Source organism: Anolis carolinensis, chromosome 3 (genome assembly GCF_035594765.1).
Source record: "Anolis carolinensis isolate JA03-04 chromosome 3, rAnoCar3.1.pri, whole genome shotgun sequence".
NCBI classification, from domain to species: Eukaryota; Metazoa; Chordata; class Lepidosauria; order Squamata; family Dactyloidae; genus Anolis; species Anolis carolinensis.
In genome coordinates, this window is record NC_085843.1 from 216,053,251 (window position 1) to 216,077,834 (window position 24,584).

At 37.9% G+C, this 24,584-nt stretch overlaps 1 protein-coding gene across 2 annotated transcripts in view; it reads left to right on the forward strand.

The window, feature by feature from the left end:
- Positions 1–24,584, forward strand: part of micu1 (mitochondrial calcium uptake 1) — a 202,469-nt gene that overhangs the window by 47,549 nt on the left and 130,336 nt on the right. For both annotated transcript variants that reach the window (XR_010004610.1, XM_008106670.3), the window contains exons 4-5: positions 6,785–6,947; positions 14,882–14,925. Coding sequence is in view for 1 of the 2 variants with exons in the window: in XM_008106670.3 (XP_008104877.1) it covers positions 6,785–6,947; positions 14,882–14,925 (207 nt within the window). In the remaining variant the exon portion in view is untranslated. The remainder of the gene's footprint in view (positions 1–6,784; positions 6,948–14,881; positions 14,926–24,584) is intronic.

Here is a 24,584-nt window from a genome sequence, read left to right on the forward strand (position 1 = left end):
GTCTCTATGTGAAATTAGATAATTTTTTTAGTTCCAGTATGCATTCCTTTTTTTTTACACTTGATCTCATTTGCCATTTTATTGCCCATTCTTCCAATTCTTGTTCTCACCTGCTGAAATAATTTACTGTCATCAGAGAATTTGTCTACCTTCCTATTCACTCCTGTTGATCACTCCTTTGTTTCCAAACAAGTTAAAAGATGCCAGTCTCATCACAGATTCCTGAGGCGTACCTGTGAAGGAGACAATTACAACCTATACCCTATACATTGACACATAGGTCTCATAACAATTATTCCTTTTTCTCCCCGCATGGAAGCAGCTGCAGCTGCATTTTCAAAATGATCCTTTTCCAAACCCATTAAATAATTGAAAGCTCAGGTACAATTAGTTTTCTACACACTGTTATCTCACTGGACAGGAATGATTTTTGACGCATGACACTCTGCAGACTGTCACGTAAATGCTGCAGACTGCATGAAATGCAACAAAGGCGTCTGGTTGAAAAACTGAAGTGAGGGTTTTGGTCTTTTTCATTGTGGCTTCACTGGAGGAAGAAAGGGGAAGGTCAATTGTGCCAGCCTGAAGCTTATGCATGTAAAGGGAAAGTACATCTTAGTTTTGGTATTCCACTGAACAAGAACTAATCCAATGCTTCCCCTTTGAATTGCAACCTGTAAATATGAAGTCATTCCAAGAGGGTTTCCTATTTTTGTGGGGGTGGAGGGACTGATTCAAGAAAAATGAATCAGAGGCTCTTTGCCACTATTCTAGACAAGCTGTATGTGTTAATTTATACAGATGAACTAATACTTTATATGCACAACAATCTGCTGCAATCTGTTTAATGCATGTGTGTAGGTGTATACAGTATATATAAGAAAGGTGGAAGGAGATAGGTTTTGTTTCAGGCTTAGTGTCCCTGTCTTGGTGCCATTAAATTAGGCAATTAATAATAGCTTAGTAAATCAAAGCGTAGCACGCAGGACATGTTGGAATGTGAATTGCTATTGGAGATAGGCACATTATCATTGATAGATAAATCCTTTTGTCTTGTTCATATACTAATAAATCAAGGGCTGCCAATGTATTCTGTACCTAATGTATCTTAAGTACTTGGAAGAACATACAAAAGAAATGGTGATTGCAGGAATGCAGTTGTGACTGAGGATGAATGATCAGTTTAAATATAGTATCAGTCTAATACTATATTTTGTATTATATGTGGCAGTAATCTTGCCATTATGTAAGACCGCTCTGGGTCCCCTTGGGGGAGAAGAGCGGTATATAAATTAAATAAATAATTAAATAAATAAATATGAATGGCTTGATGTGTATGCAGTCATTTGAAAAAGTAGTATACTATACTAGGACTTCCTTGTAACACGTGGAAAAAGTTAAAAAGACATTGAGGAATGCAGTAGCATCCTTGAGTTCAAATGGGAAGAGGAAATTATTCCAGATGCTTTTGTGGACTCAGTGAGGAGTACGCTTCGGGAGAGATAAAGCGAGGTATATATAAATATAATAATGATAATATGTTTATGAAAACAAATTAATCAGATCTCCAAATCTAGCTGGACATATTGGTCAGTGCAACTGTCTCTCTTTCCTTTGGACTGTAATAAAGAAAGGTGGAGTTTCCCTTTACTTGATTGTCCATTAAATTATCTACAACATAGCATTGAAAGGCTACCACCAGCTTTGACAGAGTACAAATCAGCAGTATGTGGTCAGTAAAGCAAGGGAGAATAACTATGGATGTACTAAAGGTAAAGGTTTTCCCCTGACGCGTCCAACTCTGGTTGGTGCTCATCTCCATTTCTAAGCCAAAGAGCCAGCATTGTCCATAGACACCTCCAAGGTCATGTGTCCAGCACAATTGCATGGAGCACTGTTACCTTCCTGCTGGAGCGGTACCTATTGATCTACTCACATTTGCATGTTTTCAAACTGCTAGGTTGGCAGAAGCTAGGGCTAACAGTGGGAGCTCACTCCGCTCCCCGGATTCGAACTGCTGACTTTTCGGTCAGCAAGTTTAGCAGCTCAGCGGTTTAATCCGCTGTGCCACCGGGGGCTCCATGGGTGTACTAACCCTTACCATAATATTCCAGAGCAAACAGTCCTGGAGCCTCTATCTCAGTCCATCCTATTTCCTCATCAATGTGCTTATTCTTGTAAGAACACATGAAAAATTTGCATACGTATGTACTTATGTGTACAGATCTGAATTCAAATTTCTGCTATGCTATGATGCTCACTGGATGATTCTGGGTGATTTGCTACCTCTCAGTCTCTATGTGCCTCCCTTCTCTGGTGAACAGAAAACTAGAAATGCCTCATATATCCTGCTCTGATTTCTGTAATGCAGGATTGGGAAAAAAGACAAACAATTAAAGGATAATTAGTAATTACCATGCTCCAATATTATCCATATTGCAGAATATTTGGCTTATAATAGATAGCATAGACTGTAGAGAGCTTCAAATATGACATCTGAAATTGCTTTATAAGAGTTTTCCTGTTTTTCAGAATTTAACCAGGTATAGGTCTATGTTTAGACACACAGTAGTTGAGTATTTTAGAACTTACTTTTTCATTTGATTTGTCTGATGTTAAACTACAACTTATTAAGAATGCAAAGGCAAGGAAGCTGACATAAGCTGAACTTTCTACTGCTATGTGTCTTGAATTGAATCCCTTTGAAATGTGTCCTTGATCAGAGGAAGTGTTCTGATGAACTGCAGCATTTTATTCCCTTCCCATCAAACATCCAAGTATTATCATCCTATCTCTAATCAGCAATGTAAAAGCTAGGCTGTAAACCATGTTGGAAATTGAAATTTTAAATTGATCTTATGAAAATATTTAACTAAGTTGTGAGATGAGCTTTGAGGCATATGATAATTACTTTGGGGTCACATCTCATTATGTAAGGAAAAGGCTTTAGGGGAAAATTATGACTGAGTCTCAGTCCATTGGGATTCTTACAGTTGTTGATGATATGTATGTTCAAGTATTTACCCACTTTTGGTGACCTTAAGTCCAGGAGGTTTCTTGACAAGATTTGTTCAGAGAGAGTTTAACTTTCTCTTTTTCTGAAACCAAGAGAGTGTGATTGGCCCAAGATCAACCAGTGGGTTCCCATGGTCATGCCTAGATTTGAATCCTGATCTCCAGAGTAGTACAGGCAGTCTCCGAATTACAAACATGCAATTTACAATGACTCTTAGTTAAAAACGAAGGTGAGACTATAGGAAGTGAGAGAAACCTAACTTTTGGAAGGGAACTTCACTCCTGGGAGAGTTTTAATGGGGAAAAGGAGTCTCCCACTCAAGTTTTATCACCAATCCTTGTTTCTACAACAAGCCAAAATTTTCAAAATCTGATTATCACAGGGACATACACACAAACCCACACACATTTACATATATGGCTGGAGTTACATTTAAAATGGATCTGTTCTGACTTATATACAAATTCAAGAACAAACCTACAGAACCTCTCTTGTTCGTAACTTGGGGACTGCCTGTACAATGTTCAAACTACTCCATCACACTGGCTCCTTAATATGGGGATAGAAATACCTGAAAACACCAAATCCTGTCTGATCTTGGAGGCTAGACAAGACTAGCCCTGATTATTACTTGGATGGGAACCACCATGGAATATCAAATGCTTTAGGTTGTATTTCAGAGAAAGGCATTGGCTAACCACCTTGGAGTACTCCTTACCTAAGAAAACCCCATGAAATTCATGGGATTTTCAGAAGTCAATAGGTGACTTTAAGGAACATGCAAACTCAGTCCAGGTCTTCCTTGTAGGAGGAGGGGGGGGGGTCTCAATATTTTAATATTCAAATATTTGATATTCTAAATGGTAAGATTATTACTCTATTTTAATTTATTTTAAGTGCTTAAAACATTTGAACATTTGAAACACTGAACATTTGAATGTAGAATATTTTCTAGCATGAAAGAAAGGAACATGTCCCAAATGTGAAAGACATGACTGATGGTGAAAATGGAAAGGGCGTAAGGTAGGATATGTATTGGTGGTATAAGTAATAAATACAGATGCTGTTGTCGAAGGCTTTCATGGCCAGGATCACAGGGTTGTTGTGTGTCTTTCGGGCTGTGTGGCCATGTTCCAGAAGCATTCTCTCCTGACGTTTCGCCCACATCTATGGCAGGCATCCTCAGAGGTTGTGAGGTATGGAGAAAACTAAGCAAAGAGGTAAATATATATCTGTGGAAAGTCTAGGGTGAGAGAGGTCAGGGTGAATGTTGTGTAGTTAATCACTTTAATTAGCATTGAAAAGCTTATCTGCTGTCTTCTTCCTGCCTCTGGGGCATCCTTTGTTTAGAGTCGTTAACTGCCCTAGGTTGATTCATGTCTGGAAATCCTCTGTTTTCAGAGTATTGCTTTTTATTTACTGTTCTGATTCTTGAGTTTTTTAATACTGGTAGCCAGATTTTGTTCATTTTCATGGTTTCTTCCTTTCTGTTGAAGTTGTCCACATGCTTGTGGATTTCAATGGCTTCTCTGTGTAGTCTGACATGATAGTTGTTAGAATGGTCCAGCATTTTTGTGTTCTCAAATAGTATTCTGTGTCCAGGCTGGTTCATCAAATGCTCTGCTATGGCTGATTTCTCTGGTTGAATTAGTCTGCAGTGCCTTTCATGTTCTTTGACTCTTGTTTGGGTGCTGCGTTTGGTGGTCCCTATGTAGACTTGTCCACAGCTGCATGGTATCCGGTAGACTCCTGCAGAAGAGAGAGGATCCCTCTTGTCCTTCGCTGACCGTAGCATTTGTTGGATTTTCTTCGTGGGTCTGTAGATAGTTTGTAGGTTGTGCTTCTTCATCAGCTTCCCTATGCGGTCAGTAGTTCCCTTGATGTATGGTAAGAACACCTTTCCTCTGGGTGGATCTTTGTCTTGACTCTCATGGCTTGTTCTTGGCCTTGCAGCTCTTCTGATGTCTGTGGTGGAGTATCCATTGGCCTGTAGAGCCCAGTTTAGGTGGTTGAGTTCACCTTGGAGGAGGTGAGGTTCGCAGATTCTTTGTGTACGGTCTGTCAGGGCTTTGATTGTGCTCCTTTTTTGACTTGGGTGATGGTTGGAGTTTTTATGAAGGTATCTATCTGTGTGTGTAGGTTTTCTGTAAACTGTGTGGCCCAATTGTTGATTGGGTTTGCGGATGACCAGAACATCTAGAAATGGCAGTTTTCCTTCCTTTTCTTTTTCCATGGTGAATTGGATGTTTGGGTGGATGCTGTTAAGATGCAAGGCCAAGAACAAGCCATGAGAGTCAAGACAAAGATCCACCCAGAGGAAAGGTGTTCTTACCATACATCAAGGGAACTACTGACCGCATAGGGAAGCTGATGAAGAAGCACAACCTACAAACTATCTACAGACCCACGAAGAAAATCCAACAAATGCTACGGTCAGCGAAGGACAAGAGGGATCCTCTCTCTTCTGCAGGAGTCTACCGGATACCATGCAGCTGTGGACAAGTCTACATAGGGACCACCAAACGCAGCGCCCAAACAAGAGTCAAAGAACATGAAAGGCACTGCAGACTAATTCAACCAGAGAAATCAGCCATAGCAGAGCATTTGATGAACCAGCCTGGACACAGAATACTATTTGAGAACACAAAAATGCTGGACCATTCTAACAACTATCATGTCAGACTACACAGAGAAGCCATTGAAATCCACAAGCATGTGGACAACTTCAACAGAAAGGAAGAAACCATGAAAATGAACAAAATCTGGCTACCAGTATTAAAAAACTCAAGAATCAGAACAGTAAATAAAAAGCAATACTCTGAAAACAGAGGATTTCCAGACATGAATCAACCTAGGGCAGTTAACGACTCTAAACAAAGGATGCCCCAGAGGCAGGAAGAAGACAGCAGATAAGCTTTTCAATGCTAATTAAAGTGATTAACTACACAACATTCACCCTGACCTCTCTCACCCTAGACTTTCCACAGATATATATTTACCTCTTTGCTTAGTTTTCTCCATACCTCACAACCTCTGAGGATGCCTGCCATAGATGTGGGCGAAACGTCAGGAGAGAATGCTTCTGGAACATGGCCACACAGCCCGAAAGACACACAACAACCCTGAAATACAGATGCTGTCTGTGCTCCTGGTCAGAAGATTTCACCTCACTTTCTATCCCTGTGATAATTGGATTTTGCTATTATGAGGAAAAGTTAATCAGCTGGAAATGTTGTTGCAGTGAAAGCAAAATCAGTATTCCATTAAATGTTTTAGTATCCCTACTAACATAGGTCCTTTGGGTAAGAGAATGTATGCGTCCCATGTGCTTCTTTGATCAAGGATGTGTCACATCCCTGGGGTCTTGCAATGTATAATTTCACACAGCCTGCCACCATAGTCCCAACAATTTTACTAGCTATTACTAAACTGATTGCTTTAACAGCTCATAAGTAAAGTTCTTTTGATTGTTTTAATTAATGCATGTTATCATGGCATCTTGAAATAGTTATCTTGTTGGAAGTTAACAGACTGCTGCAGCCATTGGTAAATAATAAAAAAGAACCTTGAATAATGGAAATTTCAATAAAACAAAAAGATGGCATTTCCTCTCAGAATTCTTTTTTTCTAGTCAATAAGTTATTTTATTATTTAGTATTTTGCAAGGGCTATATGTGGAATATGTCCATGTCAAAGCAGCACGTATATGACCTTCATATGGCTGCAGTTTTGGGATGGGGAAATTTAATCTTTTGTGTTTCTTTTTAGGTGATGGAGTATGAAAACAGGATCCGAGCATACTCTACTCCTGATAAAATCTTCCGATATTTTGCTACCTTGAAAGTAATAAGTGAGCACGGGGAGTCAGAAGTGTTTATGACACCACAAGATTTTGTGCGATCTATAACACCGAATGAAAAACAACCAGAACGTAAGTGACTTTATTTACAATGATAGCAAGTGCATGTGTTTTTGTAGAAGTTTTGTTATCTATTTGAAAAATTAATCAATTTACTACCCTTGTGCATAATTTAGTTTTAAAATCATATTTTGTTTAAAAAAATGTGAAATTTGTGCATATGAAGCGATATTCGAAACATGCAGGAAAGTGGGGGGGGGGGATTTAGAAATTGAAACACTCATCAATAATTTTCATTAATGTTCTATAATATTCTATAATATTCTGATGTCTCCCAAGGTCACTTTAATTTTCAGTATAACCATTAAGCAACTTTGGTAGAGCCAAGAGAGCATAAAATGCTTGAAAACCAACTCTTTTACTTTGAAATTTTGCCCCATTGTTTCCGTAAGGAAGGTGCTGTGGGCGGGACTAAACTTCATGTAGTTTTGGAAAGTGAGGCCCCAATGGCAGAGAATGCCAAAGGCCCTGCCGTAAACTATATTTCCCAAAGTGCAATGCTACTCAGGACCGAAATGAGATCTGAAAGACCCAAACGATAGCTGGCTGCAGCAGTCACCGTTTAGAGTTAGTCTAATAATAAATAAATAAAATTATTGAATCTGCAAAGAGGATTAAAATAAACAAGCATTAAGCAACTTTGGCAAAGAAAAGAGAACATGAAGTGCTTTAAAAACCATTCCTTTTACTTTGGACCGTCGCCATAAGGAAGGCAGTGTGGGGGGCAGCCAGCAAGCCATTTAGAATCAGTCTAACAATAAATAAAATTATTGAATCTGCAAAGAGGACTAAAGTAAGTAATAGTATAAATCTGTGCTAAGTTGAAGTTATATGGTTGTGTCTCATAAAGACAGATGGACATTCAAGGGGATTGTTGTTGCTTTTGGGGGGATAAATTGTTTTGATAAACTTTTTAAAATTCCCAAAATCTCTAATGTGTGAATCTTCCTGAAGCTTCTGGGGAGTGATGCCCTTGTTATTTTGTGCATTGTATTTAAATTCAAATAGATAGCTCTTGTCGGTTTTTTAAAAATGTTGTTTATATAAAATTTGAAAATTTGCCAAAAAATCGTGGATACTTGATGGGCAAAGAGTGGTTAATGTGTTCTACCATTGTAGTAAGTTTCAACCCAATAGCTTTAAAATTATGGAGATAGGAGCCCCTGAAGTTTCCCCAGTAGTAGTAATTATTACAGTAATGCACATGTGCAATTACTGTAATGAAATAGTAATGAAATTTTGTTAGTCAAGTTATAATAACTAGTTTTTTAAAACTAAGAATATCTTAGAAACACTTTAGAAACAAAGCTCCAGGGCCCCCTAGTATTGTAAGTACTTTTGAACCATATTTTTTATCGATCGCAAATGCCTTCAATTTACCAAAACTACAAAATTGGACAAAATTGGCCAAATTGTCTTCTCTCCATTTCAACCTCCCTTACATTTCCAGTGATTGACCTTAGGAGTGTCTTAAGAATTACTTGGTTCAGATATATGGATACGTCCCGAAATCTAGATAAATGCAGTTATATTGCTACCTGGATCTAACTACCATGGCCATCAGACAAAAATTGGGCTGCTGAGCATTGCTGTTTTGGGACATGAAACCTCTTACTTCTTCTTTGTGGGGAATTAGAATTTGTTCCTTTGCTGTCATTTTTGAGAGGAGTCTTTTAAATATGATGATGTGGACTTTGATGCTACCCATTTTCTTTCCTAAAATGAGACTTGGGAGATGATAACTATTTGTAACTTCTTTGGTTGTCTTTAAGATGTCAGTCAGAGAAAAGATTTCCAGGTGTGTTGGAACATCTTCCTTGGGCAGAATATATGCCGCATTTGGACCCTGCCAGTTCATACCATGTTGAAATAGCCTACATTGAAGGAATTCAGCAGGGATGAGTAAATGTGTTTTATGAGAAAAGGAGGAAATTTCAAGCATTGTCAATCATTAATTTTACCCTGGTATTGTCTCAGGAGAGATCAATGGCTCCAAATATGTGGCTAAAGATGAATCGAAGCACATAAAAACAGGCTGCACTGAGAGAATATGTGGAAGCACAGGTAATAGGAATAGACAGATGGGAATAGAAGGATGCTTATGGGAAAAAACTCTGAAGGAGCAAAAAGTCCCTCCCTTCCAACAAGTGACGACTGGATATGATCAAATGGTGCATCATGTTGACTGATTATTGTGGCAACAGGAATAGAATGGAATGTTGTATTCTCAGCAAGATTTTGTTGTAGATCTCAGATATTGAATACATCTGCTTGGATATTATTGCATTGCAATGCCACACTTACTAATAAAAGTAATTACAAAATCAAGGAAATGATTATCATAAAGCTCTGTGTATGCTGAAAAGTACTACATTTCTATATTTCACTGCCAAATGAGTTCACCAGAATATCAATTTACAAAACATCTACTTTTGCCAAAGAGATTTTGACACAGCTCTTAATAGAAGTATACTAAAAAAAAATCCAAAGCAACCAGGATACATTATTAACACACTGTACGTTCATTATCTATCTATACATATAATAAAAGTGAAAAAATGTGGAGGAAGTGTAGACAGCCTCCTGCCTCCACAAACAGCTATAGTTCCCACTGAGCAGGAGACACCAATGAGCCTCCCCCCACTGACATGCAGGTTATAGTGAGAGCCATAAACATGTAGCCCGACCCTGCCAGTGCCCCCCACCCAAATAAAGGCTTTCATGCGGGAACAATTTCATCCTAGACACAAACCTCCAAGAAAGCTGAAGATGGGAAAAGCCTATACATCTATGTTCAGTTGCCTATCTTGTCTTTGTACTTCATGGACTTCCCCCAAGCATGCCAGTACCTTCTCTTGTGTATAAGATGGTATGCTGTTTTGACTGCATGAAAACTAGCACTAAAAAGTTTAGTTTGTAGGTATTCTACAGAATGTTATCCATGTAAAACACTCTTAACAGTTTCTCACTGAATGTACTGAGCAGATTCAAGCAGGTTTAATTTCATCAGCTGAGGGATAATTAATATTTTCTACTCACATAAAACTTCTTCTGTAATTCTCTGTACCTTGCTAAAGTAACGAATCAATGAAAAGATCATTCTAGAAACCTCTTGTTCATATAGAGATTTTAATAGTCACCTAATAATTATTGAAAATATTTTAAAATCCAATTTAAATTTTAAGAGATTTAAAAATACTTGTTTTCATTCACCCAACTTAAATAAGTAAAATAAGTAGTGTTATTCCATCTCTGTTTTCTGCACAAATGTCTCACACTTGCCTTCAAATAAACTTTTTCATGCCTCTTCTCATCCTGTACCATCTCTATCGATGACCTTTCATTGTTCAGTCTATGCCTTCAGCTGTTTTGTGGTCTCCTGTGTCCTTGAAAGACTTTATCTTTCTCCTTTGCTACTCTTTATATCTGGAGCTGCTAGCTTCCTCCAACTTAGAGAAGTCCACTTTTCCATGAAGTGTTGGGGACAACTTCATTTGTCCTAATACTTTGTTGTGTAACTAAACCTAAGATGTGCAACCAAAATAATCAAGCATAAACTCTTTGAAATACTTATCTCTCATATTATTTGTAGAGTGCCGTGCATGGATTTAATACAAAGTTATAGTGACCTGCCAAGCCAGTGTTAAGCACTTTCAGGTCTCACTGACCTTGGGAGGAGAAAGTTAAGCATGTGCTTAAATTTGTGCCATTGGCTATAAAGGGGATTAAAAGTCTTCTGTCAGGTATCCCTCCCCAAAACCTTTTCAGGTGGTTGCTCTTTAATATAAAATTTACAAATCCAGTATGTTGTTTGACAAATTTATAACTTTGCTTTTGGATTTTAAAATTGATGACCATGGAGGCATATTGCTTTGGCTTGTAAGAGTCTAATAGATATTCTGAATTGATTAATAGCTCCATTTTCTGCACCTTGACTATTATGAACTTCCAAATAAACATGGAGCATTTTATCACTTTTACTCGTGAACAGGTGGTGATGATATATTATTTGCCTCAATGATCAAAGGCTGTTTTCCCACCTTTATTCCTTTCATCTTTCCATCTGAGTAATAAGATGCCATGGCAATTATTTAAGATTTTCTCCAGTAACTCATTTTAAATACGGTATGCTCTTTTTAAAAAAACAAAAACAAAACAAAAACACACATAGAAGAGTAATAATTATGAGATAATTGTATATATTATCAATACCTGTCATTGTCACACAATTTTCATTCATTTTTACCAGACCTTATTTTTAAAATCCTATTCATCTATATATCTGCGATTTGCTGTCATTCTTTTCTGACAGGTATTCCTTAATTTCTATTGTCTACCAAAATATTTTATTTACAGTATTTATGTACAATATTTATATCCCGCCCTTCTCACCCCGAAGGGGACTCAGGGCGGATCACAGAACATAAATACACGGCACACATTAAATGCCATTTATACAAAGACAAGATAGGCAACTGAACATAGATGTATAGGCTTTTTCCCATCTTCAGCTTTCTTGGAGGTTTGTGCTCAGTTCTGGCCAGGGTGTGTGTGTGTGTGTGTGCTGTTGCTCTATTTCCCTGCCGAAGAGTATTGTTCGTAACTTCCTCCATTTTTAGATCAAATCACTGGCATTTTTATGGGTGCCTTAATATCTCCCTGTTTTTGAGCTGTCCCTATTTATCTACTCACATTTTGTTTTCAAACCTCTAGGTAAGTGGAAGCTGGGCTAAAAGTCAGGAACTCACCCTGACCCAGGCTTTGAACTGTCAACCTCTCAACTGACAAGATTTATTGCAGCTGGTGGTTTAACCTGCTGTGCTAAAGTGTTCCAATCCTGCACAGTGTCTCTCAGTATAAACAGCCACTCACTATGCTCGCCTGGGATCCAAGCCAAAGTAGTTTCAAACAACAAACTATGCAGGGATAATTCAAAAGTCGTATTCAGTAGTCCAATCCAAAGGTCCTCACCAAAACTATACATAATCCAAAGTCAAGGTCAAACTATAGCAAAGGCCAAATCCAAACTGCCACTCTTTATGCTCCATAGCACAAGTGTTCTCAGCTGTTGGCCCTTCTCTGTGCTAACCAGGCAGATCTACGCAGCTGAATAGCATGAGTCTTTCTGGGATACTTAACTCTGCCTCATTGCTCTCCTGATCCTGAGTTATCTCAGGACTCCCACTTGCCTGAGACACTTGGTCCTGCACTGCAGAGGTAGCTTCCTCAGTGTCAATCTGCAGCTGTTGTTGTTCCCTGCTTGCTACTGACTCACATGCTGGGCCTGGCAGCCCTTAATCTTTGTCTGTATTGCAGACCCTGACATAAAGCCCGGCCCATATTTGTGACTATGAACTCATTAATTGCTTTTCCTTTCTTTCTTTGTCACTGTTCAGTTGTGTGATGGATTTCCTCTCCAGGTTGCCCATGCAGTTCCAACTGTTGGGCTCCTATCACTCACTTTATTCTTCAAACCTTAAAGCTCCTTGCTGGGTTTTATTCTCAGGCTCCAAGGTGACACATATTGGGCAAGTGAATATGTATATAGGTGGAATCAGTTTGGTAGCACTTGATCAAATTCCTTGATAAGTCAGAAATAAAATATATCTAGGCCCAGAGGTAAACACTGAAAAACCCATATAACACAGAAGGTGAACATTTAGCATTACACTGGTCCTAAAGACAATGCAATACAATACTAAAATTAAAACAAAATAACATTCACCAGCTTCACTTTTTAAAATAGTAACTGTGCAGCTGAGATAGGATACTTTTCTTCATAATTTAACCCTTTAATTTTTTTCTCTAATTATTGCCACATAGTATGAAAAACTATGAGTAATTTTCAGATGTGATGGATTTTGGATTATTTCATCTGATATTCAGAACATATTCTTTAAAAAAACTTTATTTTTTTGTTTCCCATCCTCAAAGTTCATATGAGTGATTATGTGATTCTTGAAGACTTTCTATATATGCAAGTAGCCTTTCCATTATCCAGTCACAAGAATAGGTTCAGGAATACTTTACAAGTTGTTTGGAAAGTTAACCAACTGTGGTCATTACATCATAGCCTCTTGCAGAAACCCAAGAAGTGTTTTAGCCTTATATAGTACTTTTTGAACTAGCTTTATAGAACAGTGGTACTGCTGGTGTGTTCCTTCTTCACATAGTTCTCAGATCCAATTTATTGCAATTTTGTTTGAATAGTGAAAAGTATCATTTACAGATTCTTAACCAATTTATTGATTACAGATGGAACAGAGGTGTCATAGAAGCTTGAGAGTTCTAAATAGTGAAAACTCTATGTAGTTTTGGTAGTATTTTTTCTTTTTGTTGACTCTGTTTGATGGTGGTGTTGCACTCTAGACTGGATTCAGCTTTGAACCCAGCACCACACAGGAGTCCAATAGTACTAACTAAACAATGTGTTGTCGAAGGCTTTCATGGCCGGGATCACAGGGTTCTTGTATGTCTTTTGGGCTGTGTGGCCATGTTCCAGAAGTATTCTCTCCTGATGTTTCGCCCACATCTATGGCAGGCATCCTCAGAGGCTGTTTCATGCCTCACAGCCTCTGAGGATGCCTGCCATAGATGTGGGCGAAACGTCAGGAGAGAATAGTTCTCGAACATGGCCGCACAGCCTGAAAGACATACAACAACCCACTAACTAAACAGTTTGTTCAGAAAAGCAAACATTTAAAAGCCAAAGGCAAAAGGTAATATAAAAAGCAATGTCCAAACAGCAATAGGAAAAAGACATTCAAAAGGCAATAGTTCAAACAGCAAGTTCTGGTCAAAAATAACAAGGTTCATGAAAATAACAGGAATCAAAGCATAGGCATAAATCCATAAGCAGGAATACAGGAACTTCTTTCAAAACATGAATCCATTAACATGAGTACAAGACTTTCCTAAAGAACTGAGACACAGACGTGAACACTGAACAAGACCCAAGATTCATGCTGTAACACAGTTTCCTGCTCTGACCCTCAAGTAAACAATCCCATAGAGTACCACAAAGCTATGAATTCATGCCTTTGACATCTGTTCTATTTCTTCAAGGATTTCTCACTGTTGTTTCTCACGAATTCTCTGTGGCCCCTGTAATCTGGCTCCCTCCTCCCAGAGATCCAAGTCTCAAACTCTACTAACTTTAGGTGTATTCCTAGGTGAAAGATATCTCTCTTCCAGCTCCTTATCTTCTGTTGCTAAGGACTGACTAGAGGAAAGGTTCTTCCTGTAGTCTGATGCCACAGCATCTCACTGTCTGCTCTGAAGCTTTCTTCTCTCTCTAGACACAGACCCATTCTCCCAGGCAGAATCCTCATCTAAAATCCCCTCATTTTCCTCACTGGAAAACCCAGTCCTCATAACCACTGATAAAATAATCCCTTCATCTTCAGCCTTTGGCTGAACTACAACAGGTGGTAAATGACAGATTGCTGTAAAATCTCTAGTGCTGTTATCTACAGCCATGCGTGCTTGTCCGTTTCATCTTCAAATGACAGATTGCTGTAAAATCTCTAGTGCTGTTATCTACAGCCATGCGTGCTTGTCCATTTCATCTTCTCACATGAGATCTAACTAAAGTCTATTATTTTCAGCATCCTGAAAATTTGCCATTTCTGTTTGGAATCCATCAAGAGAATGCTTTGCGGTATTTCAAAATGGAGAGTGACAAAAATGGAAAGTGGAAGAATGTTTTTTCATGTGTAGCAGCATCACTTAACTCAGTCCCCATCTACACTTCTATATACAATCCAGATTATCTGCTTTGAACTGGATTATATTCCAGTGTAGACTCATATAATCCAGTTCAAAGCAGATAATGTGAATTAAGTAAGTTGATAATCTGGATTATATGGCAGTTATCCAGCCTCAATGTCATATTAGTTAAGCAAAACTACACCAATCTAATTTGCTGTCCTTGTTCTTCCTTTCAGACCTAGGTCTTGATCAGTTTGTGGTAAAACGCTACGATGGAAAGGTGAGAGTCTTCAAATTCTTACTGCATGCTAATTGTTATTTTAGCTACTTGGGGAATGTATAGTCTTTTTTATAACATGATATATTAGTAAATGAAGCTGTGTGGGTTTTATAGCCGAGCTTGTTGGGTTTTAATTTTTTAAATAAACCTACTATGGTGAATGCAAAAACAATGAAGATTCTAAACAGCCTCTCTCTGCTTGTCTTGCATTGCACTAATACTGGAAGAACAAGATCATACTTAATTTCTTGAAAAACACTGTTCTTTTCTCTTATTCTCCAGACTTCTTTACCAGCAATATTTTTCCTACTCATCTTAAGCTTTTGAATATTAATTGCAACAAAAATTATACTTCTCATTTAAGAAAAGCTTATGTTCATTATTCACTGTTTTATCCCTACTTCAGAAAAATGCAATGTGCAAAATTGCCCTGGTTTCTTTCTCAAAAGCTGAAATGGGAATATTATAACTTTTCTCGTTGGGTATCAATAACTACAATCACATTGCTCCTTCACACTGTGTTTAAGCTTCTACTAAAAATATGAGGCTATATCTGAAAATGAGGTGCAGATTTCCAAGTTGTGCTTACCTCCTTGTTCACTTCTATATCTCATCAGGTATTAATCTTAAAGAGAAAGAAATTTGCTTGCTGCCTTACTGCTTTGATTTTTTACTGGTTGACCTTTCATTTTAATGAACTACATGCTGATGTATTTTAAAGAGCTCACAGAAAGTATCCTAGTCTGCTTATTCTGGAGAGCAATTGACTTCCCATAAGCCTACATGGAAGGGGAGGTTTAAATCCAGTGCCTAGCCAAATGTGCAGCATTGTAGACTGTAATGAATCTTTTGTTGTTATTATTGCTTTTTTCACTTTATTCTGTTCTGTTCATTGCCCAAATGAGATAACATTGCCACCCAATTCTCCTCCAGTCCAGCTGGCTGGTTGAATAGACTCTTTTCATGTGACAGTGGCAAAAGGAGATTGAATGATGGCAGTGATGGAGGTTGTCTTGAAGCTGCTACCATTTTTCTCTCTCATGAGAAGACTGTAGGAGAACTGGCTATGAAACCTTTCTATATGGCCATATACTCTGACTTGCAGAATCTGATTTTGTTTCTTGGCCTTCCTGGAGTGGAAAAAGAAAGACTAAGTCTCGGATGTTTATTACGTTGGAATAATAAAGCTGAGTTCTGTTGAGGAGGCAGTGTAGATTTATGATATCACTCAGACAGATTAGCACATAGGGTCTTGTTAACATTTTTTCATATACCAGAAATGAGTTTCCTTGAATTGTTATTATAATTTTGTCTATGACTGGTTGTCGGGAAATGTGAATCATGTTCCAGATCTGTTTTATTTTATGTACATTTTACATATAGCTTAGCTTCATGTTAGAAGACTGACTGAATCTGTTCTGAGAATATGAACTCATACTGCAAAACCATTTCAAAACTTTTACATTATTGTTTCATGACCACAGTACGGTGTAAGGTGATTCTTTCCATATGTATTGTTCTGTACTGCTGTTGACTAACAGAAAACTCAAACTGTCAAGAACTTTATTCTGAAAGAGAATTCAGATGACAAGGACAAATTTTTCATAACAGGGTATACATTGAATTTTCTGTATTTTCATATGCACAGTCTGTCCATCAAATCATTTCCATATTTTTCTTTTATTCTTGAGTAATTTCTCCTGTTTTAATGGGATAGCTTTGTCTGTGTGCTATGTGTTGTAGGGTGTGGAAAACCCAAACCCAGAATGTAAGTATTAGTTGTGATTTCATGTATGTATACATCACTCCTTTTCCCCTTTAAAATATACAGTGACTTGCACAGGTTTGCCATGTAAGAGTGTTCACATTTTACATTCAACATATCTGTCAACTGCTAAGTTTGTACACAAGTAGAGCTTTGTATTGTTGCAGTGGTCAACAAGCCAATGCAATTCTGGAATGCATTGAGAGCCTGGAATCCAGACTGAAGGAAGTTGTGGTACTGTTCTATTAGCTCTGGTCAGATCTCATCTGCCCACCGCAATTTAAGAAAGATATCAACAAGTGAGGACACATTCGGAGAAGGGCACCCAAATTTGTAAGGAAATCAAATGTATAAGGAACAACTGAGTATGTTTAGCTTGGAGGAAAAAGACAGAAAAGGTTACATGCAAGCTATCTTTAAATATCTGAGGGTATATCATGCAGAAAATGGGAAAAGTTTGTTTTCTGCTGCTCAAAAGACTGGAACCTAAACTAATAGATTTAAATTACAGAAATGGTAGTGGGTTGTCTGTCTTTGGAGGTCTTTAAAGAGAGATTGGAAAGGAATATTTCAGGAGTGCCTTAGTTGTGTATTCTTGTACAGCAGGCGGTTTGGTCCCTTCCAACTCTAAAATTCAAAGATTCTGTGATTCTCTTTATAAGAAATGGAATGTACATATGTCTATATAAGGTTTCTGAGTTTACATAGATTTCCCAGTGTCCAAACCAATTAATTAACAAGTGTGGAAAACAAAACGTTGGACTCTGCTGCTATCCTATACTGTTATGAATTCTGATTTTTCAGTGGGTTTTCATAGTAATGTGCTTATTATTTGGAAAAGATTTTAGTCCTTCCCATGCCATCATAAATTTAACTAGTTAAAATGCATAAAGTATTTTTTAAATTTTTATTTACCCATAATAAAGAATAATTATTGAATGTTGAAACGGGAATTAAAATGCTAATGAAAGTCAAAAGTAATTGCTGGCATCGACTTATTTAATAAGAAGAGGGAGAGATAGCCATCGGAATGATTTGGTATATATTTCTTAGAACAAAAGTGGGATGCGATGTAGTCCAGTAGGTCCAATAAATCAAATATCTTGAGTTTTGTTTCTACTGTGCAGGCCCAAGGCTGCAATAGAAATCTAAAATTCATCTTGCTACTCTCTTGCCTTAGAGATATTGCTGAATGAAGCCTGCGTAGAATACTACTTCCAGTTGTTTCCTCTAATTCACTTCTATTCAAAGTGGTAGTTTGTGGACCATAAGTCAGTCCATAAGTAATCAATTGTCACTCTGAAATTGAAAACTATGTAGATATGATAATATGGTATAGAGACAGAACTGACCTTTGGTGTGTAGTGTCAGTGGCGTTGGGGTAATTTGCTGGTCGTCTACATTGCTAGGTTGAGAAGAGATATTCTAGTTGTTGCTTTTTATTCAGTCACTTCCCCTTTACTCTCTTCAGTCTTTTTCCTCCTCCATATCTTCCACAGAAGATATTCTCCCAGAAATTGTTCACATCCTCACAAGGCACCTTTATTAGAATTTTTTGTGGCATTTTTGGGACAAATTTAGGGTTGTCTCTGTATCCCAAGTTGCATGTAAATGGATGTGTCCATCAATTAAAGCAAACATACATCTGTATGGGTTGCTGTGAGTTTTCCAGGCTGTATGGCCATGTTCCAGAAGCATTCTCTGCTGATGTTTCGCCCACATCTATGGCAGGCATCCTTAGAGGTTGCCTGCCATAGATGTGGGTGAAACATCAGGAGAGAATGCTTCTGCAACATGGCCATATAGCACGGAAAACTCACAGCAACTCAGTGATTCTGGCCATAAAAGGCTTCGACAACACATCTGTCTGTTCTATCCAGGTACAGCTTTATACACAATTTCTTCTCTGGATTTATTTATTTACTGTGTCTGGTGCCAATCAGTAATGAAGTCACCTATATACCTTAAGGTTGTTGACTGAACTGTGCTGTAACAATTGTATAGAAGAAGGAATTTCAGAAGATTTTGCTCCTCTTGCAGTTAAAGGTATAGGAACATTCTGTGCATGTGCGTACTCGTAATGATAATATGTGTAACATGTAAACATGTCCGTGTCTCGATGTGTTTTAGTATATTTTAAGGGGAAAGTAGCTAGTTCTACAACATACTTGCATCCTTTTCAAAACACTTCAAGAGCAAAGAGCAGCACAGATTTCCGATAAGCTTCGTCCGTAGGAAGATGGTTTATATCCACCTCAGATTTCAACCTGAGGCTAGCCATTAATCTTTAAAAGCAGTGTTTAATTTTGTTATGTTTGTTATGAGGTGTTACTCATAAGAGTAGACATCCCTTTAAAGATAATAACATTAGTTGTTAATTTTTATGCATGGAATATAGCAGTCTCCCCAAACTGTGTGTTGGAATGGCAATCCCATTATTGCAACTGAAGTAAAATTGGCTGTGCTGGCTCCAAATGATCAGATTTGCACTCCAGCTAGAGCTTGGGAAAGCTATGACCATGCTCCAAGGAATTCTAAGAGCTGTAGGGGATCAGGTTGGAGACTGCTGGGATATGGGTGTTCTATGGGGAGATTTCTTTTGTTTCTGTGAACAAACAGCTAATCAAACCTTTGTGGCATACTGTGTTTTCGGCATAAACTGGAAGCATTTCAGTTGTGTCTCTTCTTCTTTTCTACTGTTAGTAACTACTAATTTCAGTTCATTACATTTAGCAGATCACTCCCAAGTGTTACTGATCTTTCTCTGCTTTCTATTATTTCTTGGTTTTGAGGTGTGGAGCCTTCTCGTTCCTGAAACAATTGATTTTTGTTGTTCCTTTGTTCTGGGGTTCTTCCTGTTATGATGTGTTCTCTGTAATTGGTTCTTTTTATTTTTATTTTGTAACCAAAACAGTTGTTCCCTTTCTTCCCTTTCTTCCTAACCTTTTCCCCTCCCATCAGGACTTTTGGCAGGTACTGACTTGTCAGCATGTTGCTTCAACCGATTTGTGCTTCAGATTTCATGTGCACCTCCTTTGAAAAGGGACAGTTTATATTTAGCCTCTTTCCCCATTACCTTAAAAAAAGACTGGCTTATTTGGAATGTGAAACAGCTTTATATTCTGAAATATGGCAACTCAATCTATCCCAACAAAAATATGGTAGCAAGAATTAAATGTTAGGCTCTTTCATGTACAGAATTAATTTTTGGTAAATCATCTGAATACTGTGTAATAACCCTTGCCCTACATTTCTGCGATAACTATTAACTGAGTAACTGTGGTTGACTTTTACTGTGTGAAAAAGTGAAAGCAATAACCTTTATTCTATTGGAGTTAATGAAATTGCCTTAAATGTATTAACTATTTTTTTTTATTCTAGAAGAATGAAAAAGTTGGGTATGGGCTCACATGCCTAAAGTTACACAGTTAACTCACTTTTAAACCACCTTTGGCGATAAGTTGTTCTCTCAGAATGAATAAATAAAGAACTGTGAGATAATCATCTATTGCCTTCAAAGAACCTAACCCTATATATTCAATGAAAGACATTTAATGACCTATTAAAAACTAGATGGAATATTAAATGTCTTTTCAATGAACAAAAAGGGTTTTTTAAATTAAAAAAAATCTACATAGTATGAGTAGTATGTATATGTGCACCAGTGTGTGTGTTAACATACTTTTCAAGAGATGCCAATGATATATTACTTCTTAGGAGCTCACCAGTAGATTCTATATGCCTTTAAAAATAAAATAAAAACGAAGAAAAAAAATTCAAAATTGTATTTAATTCAAACTGTAGTTTAGTATCTCTGTCATTCCAGTTTAGTGTTGTCAGGATGAATATGGATTATAGCTTTCATATTTAACAGATGTTGGGCCAAGGAAGAGGTATAGTGAAGTTTTATCAAATTGAACTACGTCAAAGTGATGAGAAATGTTAGGTTCGGTCCCATTTAGCCAGACAGAGATTAAATGGAAAAGCCATTAGTCATTCCCATAGCTTTCAAAATATTACAAGCACTAGACAACTCTGCAAGGACTCAAGATTTTTGCTTTTTAAAAGGTACATTTGCCATAATGTCACAATGAAAGTAGTGTAGTGATAACTTCATCTGAACCATAAGAGATTTGAAGTTATGCAAAGGAAGAAATTTTGGTGATCCTCTGAACCCTAGAGGGAGACATTTATATTTATTCTGAAAGCATGCACACTAGAAAGATCGAGTCGAATATGAACTATGTATTGCCTATACAGTATAGCCTGACTGTTATCTCAGAAAGATTTCAAGGACAGTCCTGACGTGAGCAGAAGAGTGCTAAAACCTGAATAGCTGCAGAGCTAATGCCTGAGCTTATTAACATGCCTTCCCTCTTTCTATCACTGCATGATTTTAACAGAAAGGTGCTGAGGGAATTCAGGGAAAAAACAGGATAATGATAAAAATATGTTTCTAATTAAATGCAGTGATCTCTTTATAAAGCTCCCTCGATCTTATATTTGCTGATGTTTATGTCTAGCATACTGTACCAATGCCTTGGGGTATTTCCAAGAGAGACATCTTCTACGCTGAGTAGTTTTTTAAAATAAGGCTGCATAATTCCAAATTGCAGCAATGCTGTGTTGAATTGTCTCGTTGACAAATGCATAAGTTTGTGAAAGAAGCAATGACGGAAGACTCCCCTGAGGAATGCCTTTTTAATATGACAGATTATGGCCTAAGCAAGTAGGGCATTCCTTCGGAAGCAATTGAACTCTTTAAGAGGCTTTTTATGATGGGCTTCTCAGCTTGCTAACATCTGAATATCTGTATTGACAGGCACAGAACTGCAATTATACTTTTAAGATACTAAGAAAGAACTTGCCCTATAGCAGTTTTAGCCCATTTAGGCATAAATCATTTGTGACACATTTTCAAAAAATGGTGAATCTGCTTGCCTTTTTGAGAGAAAGGCACTTCTTCCCAAAAATGTATAGGATTTACCAACTTTGAGTAAATTAAAGTTGGTATCACTGTCTTATGTTTCAAGCTTGAAAATTATCTAATTATGGACTTTAGTGAAAATTATGTCCCATAGGTCATATCTTCACCGTCATTTCCCAACTCTCAGATTTTTCCCTTTATTTCTCAATTATTTCACCATATGAAAATTTGATAAAATCTGTTGAAGATTCAATTGAGGCAGAAGTTACTCTATCTGTACGCTGGTTTCAGTTAAGCTTGTTCCTGGGTATCTTTGTATACTTTTGGCTTTAAAATGCTGTAAAGTATAATAGCCTCCGTTTTGAAAAATAGCCTGTCAAATTTCACACAGCTAGTTAAAAGAAACAGAGGTTGTCTTTTTTAAATCACAGTCAGTAGTCCCAGCTATTGGGCCTCTGTAGTGTTTACTTGGCTAATGTGATGTATACACCAGAACTGCATATCCATAAATAGTGTGTTTAAAAAAACAACTCTCCTAATATTCCGGTTCAAGTTCTAAAATCCGCTGCAGACAATCAGCATGTATCCCATGTAGAGCAGGAACCCGAGACCAGATTGCAGAGTGCTTGTGAGGAATCATAGTATAGAGTTGGAGGAGACCACATGGACCATCTAGTCGAACCCCCCTGCCATACAGGAAAGAGCTAGTGTTGAAGCAATCACGGGAAGAAACTGAATATACAGTTCAGGTGGAAGGTAAACAAATACCTTCCCCTGGAGAGGAGGACACAACATTCCCACAGGAACATTCCCCTTCCCTTTCTTAATTTGCCCTGCTTTCATCTAGAGCTGGTTCTCATCAGATAGGTGGCTTCTTATCAGCACATCCTGCCAACCAAAGTAGGGGTAGGGGGGGATCCTTGAATTAAATTGATATTTGTAGCCATCGTCCCAGCCTCTTGCCAGTTTCTCGAGTGCCCCTGTAGGCACTCCACAAGTAACTGGTTTTGAATCCTCATCCTTACTCAGATTAAATGGCTAATTACTCTTAAGTATACTTCTGACATCCAATTTTTTCAGCTGCTTTTTACTCAGCTTCCTTCAGGTGCTGCAAACTGAGTTCAGAGTGTCAAAGTAGTCTACATTTAGTTAATTCAATGGGGAACGGAGGGGGGAGATTTTGTTCTTCAGTTGGTTCTGGAAAAAGTAAATTGTAGCACCCTTCTAGCTAGTAGAGGTGTGCAATTCGGCCAAAAGATACACCGTTTCAGGGTCCATTTTTTGCTAACCCCTCATTCTGTTTACCGAGAAGTTACTTGGATTGGCAGGGGTGTTGCTGTTTTCATTGGCAAAGATTTGGTTCATTGACTGCAATGGGAAGCATTAAAAGCTCAATCCTTAGTCATTTTAAGGCCTATCAGCATGGAACCTACTCCAGTTTCAGACCTCATTTACATATGCAGGCCTGCCAAGTTTCAGAACAATTCACAAATCTACTGATATTTTAGAATTCTTTTAAGTTTTTAAAATAAAACAAACTACAAGAGAGTTCTAAATTGTAATCGCCGGTTGTGTCCATTCTCAGCCAATCGGAACATGGTCACAACCAGGCTTTTTATTGGCTGAGAAACAGAAAGAGGGGGGAAAAACTTCGCCTCCCATCATGCTCAGAGTGGAACTTGGAGACTTTTCAGTGCCCTCCCCATGGCAAGTGCTGCTGGGAAAGTGAGTTTCCAGCAGGGCCCTCTCTGGAGGAGGAGCCTAGGAAACTTTCCAAAAAGAAATGGGAGGGCTCTGCTGCTGCCAGGGCAGGAAGAAATAGACACTGCAATAATCCCATCTTCTCCAGGAGCCTGCAGCAGACTCCTGCCTCAGGTATATTGTAGACTTAACTCCTTCCTGTCCAGTAGCTGATAAAATCTGGCACCCTTAATCCGTTTTAGTCAGCTTTTCGGTGCCCTCTTCCCTGTTCTGTTTTCAGAAATTAAACAAAACGGACCATCAAATATTACAAATTGTTTTTGTTCAAACTGATTCAGGGCCAAACCTACTAGCTGGTCCGTGTTTTTTATTAATAAAAATAGCCATTGCCATCTTGACCATATTATGATGCCTGTCACGTCCTAATTTTCATTTGTAAAATATGGCAGGAGTTTGAAATTCTATAGGACAAGCTGTGATGTATGGACCATGTCCTAGTTTGTCAACTTGCTTTGCTCAAGAAGTGAGCTATGGCTGTAGGAGTCTGGTAATAAATCTGGTAGCATCTCTGCTAAAACAGAGTGTGGCCTTTTTCATGTTGGTACAGAACACTGGAGGCAGCTTGATGATCTGTTATCAATAAATACTTACCTCTGACAGTTGCATAAATGTCTCATTCTTTTTCTGAGATGTTCAGAGCTCAATAACAATTCTGCCGTTGACCTTCTATTCTAATGCAAACATCACATTGATTTTAGAAGATACCATATGTGCAGTACTCTCTTTATTACAGATGCCTATACTGCCCTTTTAAATTAGGTTTTAATTGTATTTAAAGTAACGCTACCTGGCCTTTGAGCAAATGAAAGTGAAACAAATAAGAAAAGAATATACCAGTAATATGATAGCACAAATTGCTCCTTGAGTTAAATAATTTCTTTGAACAGATGTGTAGAACCGTTTGTGAATGGTGAATAACATCAGTAATGGGGAATGCAAAATATGTTCTGTCTCTTTTCAAGAGGAATTTCCTTTTTGCTTTTGTTGCAAGGGGTCATCCCTTGCATGATCAATTCTTGCTGCCTGTGAAGGGTCTTGGGACATTGGTGTCTTGTTTTATTCCTGACTGTAGAATGCTAGCCTTGCATTTCAGGTGCAGCTTTTTGAAATGGTGATGGATACTTATTCTTTTGCTATAAAGGGCTACATATATATTTCTCTTTCTAGCCTCTGAAGACCACCAATAGTAGAAGTTCTCATTGGCTG